General features: G+C 46.9%; 1 protein-coding gene across 1 annotated transcript in view; it reads right to left on the bottom strand.

Annotated features, from left to right (window-relative positions):
* NOC3L (NOC3-like DNA replication regulator) overlaps positions 1-3,561 on the bottom strand; it is a 23,946-nt gene extending 20,385 nt beyond the window's left edge. The window contains exons 1-3 of the mRNA XM_015406633.1: positions 3,500-3,561; positions 2,158-2,365; positions 1,174-1,288 (exon numbers count right to left, since the gene is read on the bottom strand). Coding sequence (XP_015262119.1) covers positions 1,174-1,288; positions 2,158-2,365; positions 3,500-3,508 — 332 coding nt within the window. The 5' untranslated portion in view covers positions 3,509-3,561. The remainder of the gene's footprint in view (positions 1-1,173; positions 1,289-2,157; positions 2,366-3,499) is intronic.
* Between the last annotated feature and the right edge of the window lie 521 nt (positions 3,562-4,082).

Below are 4,082 nucleotides of genomic sequence, written 5' to 3'. Positions count from 1 at the left end.
CGGTGCTTCTAACTGGCAGAGCTCCGCTCCCGCGCACTCCAGTGCGAAATGACCCCTGGGACGGGGCGGGTGGGCCTCTGCCGGGGCGCCGAGCGTTAGTGCTGCAGGGCCAGGCCGGGGACTAGGCGAGCAAGCTGGGGACAGGGTGAGCGGGCTTCTGCTGGGTCACCAAGCATCGGCCGGGGACTAGGCGAGCAGGCTGGGGACGGAGCGGGCAGGCAACTTACCTTCCTCTCTCTGCTGCCTCGTGGCCGAGCAGAGCGATTCCCCCTGCGGAAAGGAAAGCGGTTCTCGTTGATTATGGCGCCCGCTGCCCTGCTGCTGCCACCGCCGCCTCCAGGGAGCCGGGGAGGAGAAATTAATGCTCCCCCCCCCTCCGCTGGAAGTCTGGAGAGCCTGAGAGCAGGGACCGGGGCAGAAGGCACGGAGGCCGTGACTCGCAGCCCAGTGGCTGGAAGCGAAAGCGGTACATGCAGATCTCCCTCTTGCTGCAGGGGGGGGGGCGCTGGACGGGCTCTTTTTTTTCCACATTCGCTCTATAAGACGCACACACTTTTCCCGCCACTTTTTGGGGGTGAAAAAATGCGTCTTATGGTCCGAAAAATACGGTATTCCAATCCTTCAGACAGAAATTGTCACCTGCAGGATCTACAACACTTTTTTGGAACTACAATACCGACGTGATGTAGTAAGGACACAGATCAACACAAGCAGACTGATATACTCATATCCAACAGAGGGAACTTTGACTCGTAAAAGTTTATACCCCCAAAATCTTGTTGGCCTTTAAGGTGCTACTGGACTCGAATCTCTTCTGGACTTGACAGCTGCAGACCAAATGGCTACCCTCAGAAACGAGGGATAATAAATAAGAGAAAATAGCGCTAACCCCACAAGAAAGGACCACCTATAAAATCATCTGAAATCTGACAGAAATCTCACACACAACTTTTGGAACACTGAATAGCTTTATAGATTGTTTACATCAATGCACACTATATTAATTCCCAATAACCTAGGAAATTGTTTGTACTGTTGAAACGGCTGCAAAGGTCCCTCTAACGAGGGACACATGATTGTGTGTAAGTCGCTCAGAGACCCTTCGGGGTTCGAGCGGGATATAAATTGAATGATAAATAAATAAATAAATAAAGCGATACAGCCAACTCTTACCTGGAAGACAAATCTCTTGTTATAAAAGATGCCTTTTGAGCCAACTCCTCCATTAGTTTCAGATCATCTTCATCCATCATGTCAAGAGGAAGCGCTTCTTCTTCTTCCTCTCTTTCTGCAGAGGCAAATGTAAAAAGAATAACTACAGAGACACGGAGAGAAATACACATGCTACACTGCTATTAAGGTAGACTGAAATATACTACTTTGATTTATCATTGGGCTTCATGGATGGGGTGGGCAAAGAATTCAGTTGTGGCACTGTTAGTAACATTTGTTTATACTCATACTATATCTTTATACCCTTACATTGCTTTAATAATAATACAGCCAACTACTTCAGTCTACCTCGGAAATAAATTCTCCATCCACAAATAGAGGACTAAAATATTTAAACCACTAACTGGTACTGATCTCTCACACCAACTATACCAATCAGGCTTCCATTCTGATTTTTAAAAGGAGAAATGATGTTTACTTTAATGCTTAAGATGGCAGGAAAGACAAAAACGAACAAGGTAAAAGGTAGACAGTTTATTTGGCCCTTATGGATCCCTATGCGTTTCCAGAGACCAATTTACTCCCAGGAGAGGATTTGACTCTGATGGTAATATTCACATCACTGGTATTTCTTGCTTTAACAGCAGAAGAATATTTTTATTATCAGCTTCAAATCTGCTCACAAATTCAAGTACTACCATACCGGCATCAAAACACTGAAAAGAAGGTTCAAATGGGAGGGGGATATCACTGGTATGCTGAATGTGGCCTATGGAACAAAATTTCAAAATGCTACAAACATCATCATTTACAGCTGTATTTATGGTCTGCCCAAGACTTTAGACACAGAGTACTATTTCACAATGTGAAAAACACACAATTCAGTGAATATTCCTAGGTCTATTGTTTTATTCCTGAATCAGTATTAGTAAAAAGAAAAGGAGACACTGAATCTCACACCCTGTTTCCTCCCTGAAAACTCACCTGGTTGCCTTTTCTTATAATCCTCCAAAGGCACTGGTGTCTTTGCTGCAGCATCTTTGAAAGCCTGCCTGAGCTTCCTTTGTTCTTTTCGGTATTTCTTAGCAGTACTCTGCTGCTTATATTGTTTGTTTTTTAATTTGTTTTCAATTTTTACCTTACTTGTTTTCAACAACTTGCGGAAGCTTGGGATCCGTTTAGTATTTTTTCTCTAGAAACAAAGACAGTTAGTTCACATTTTATGTCCATTTGTGGGAATTCTCATTTATAGCTTACTTCAAAGGTTTTTAAATCAAAGAGACCAATACCAAAATAAACAAACAAACAAGGGGATGAGTTGTCTGTCAAACTGAAGAATTCGCCAATTAGGCAGCACTACTGAACGAACATCACACATGGATGCAGAATTAGGATTGGTGGCACAAACATTCCCAATGGCAAATTTGGATCACACCACAAGTTTTACTTTTAACAACCAGCACAAACTGACACTGAAGCAGCACTTCAAATACCCTGTATGAAGTGTCCATTTTTATTCTACCTGGCTAGCTCTCATATGACAAAAGAACTTTTCCCACAGGGATGCCTGGGGACCCCCTGGCATTACAGCTGTTTTCTAGACTACAGAGATGAGTTGGGTGTGCATGGATCCTCTGGAGGGTGGACTGTATGACACTATATCCCAGTGAGACCCCTATCCTCCCCAGGCTCCATCCCCAAATCTCCTGGAGTTTCCCAACCTGGATCTGGCAACACTAACTTTCCGACAGAGCCTGACATATCTCTTCGGGGGAGAGAAAGCATAAGTTTCCACAAGCTCTTCCGCAGTAATTACATAGCCATTTAAGCCTTAAGGAGAAGCGGCGACAGTGTTTAGCTTGCTTACCACCCCCACCCGTTTCCGATGCTTTATTCTCGACAGTTTCGATATTTAACTTAATTGTTCCGAGGCACTTTTAAGTGCTTGGTAATGCAGAAAAGCAAGAGACATGATGCTTTCTGTTCCCGGCCCTAACTAAAAACGCACGTCCTCCATCCTTCAGACCCCTCCCCTGCACCGTGCCGCTACAAAGCCACTGTACAATCCACCACATTTCATACTCCTCCCACCCCAGTTCCTTAATATAAACCTTTATCCCCCCCTCCTTTATTGTAGCCTTCCTATGATACCCCTTTTCACACCGCACTGGCGAGCCTCGTCAGAACACGTGTCATTTTCTCCACAAACGCCGCCCCCCCTTCCCGGGCACACCAACCACCCTCCACGGCGCTCACGTTCGGAATTCCTGCACAGACACACCAGCGGCCCTCCCTCCCTCCCTCCCCCAGAGCCCCCGGTCCTCACCGGCTTCATGGCGACGGAAGACCCAAAGAGAGTGGAGGCGGTCCACCTACTTGCAAGCCGAGCACACCTCTAGCACACACGAGACAGCCGCTCCACTCCAGGAAGACCGGAAACGCGGCACATGCAAAGCGGTCCCCGCGGTCCCCCCTACTTACCCACAGCGGCCTCTACTGGAGCGGAGGGGAAACGGAAATCCACGCGGGCATCGTTTGGGAGCGGCTGGGCTTCGGTTGCCTGCGGCGCCTCACGTGTCCTGCCCGATACAGCCGGGCACACCTCCGTTCTCCTTGACCTAGCAAGGAACTGAACGAGAAGGAGCCGTCGTTGTGGCGCCTTAAAAGTCAACCAGTGTTCCCACTAAGCTGAGTTAGTGTGAGTTATCTCACAGTTTTTTAGCCTCTGGCTCACACATTTTTGTCTTAGCTCAGGAAGGATGCATCCAGAGCAAATTAATTTATGCAGCAGCCAAATCGCTCGCTCACAACTTTAATGCCAGTAGCTCACAAAGTAGATTTTTTGCTCACAGGACTCCATAACTTAGAGGGAGCACTGAAGTCAATGTCTTTTTATTGTGACAGAAATG

Source organism: Gekko japonicus, unplaced genomic scaffold (genome assembly GCF_001447785.1).
Source record: "Gekko japonicus isolate JY-2015 unplaced genomic scaffold, Gekko_japonicus_V1.1 scaffold165, whole genome shotgun sequence".
Taxonomy (NCBI): domain Eukaryota; kingdom Metazoa; phylum Chordata; class Lepidosauria; order Squamata; family Gekkonidae; genus Gekko; species Gekko japonicus.
Note: the sequence above shows the minus strand (reverse complement) of the source record. Positions and strands in the feature narration are given on the sequence as shown.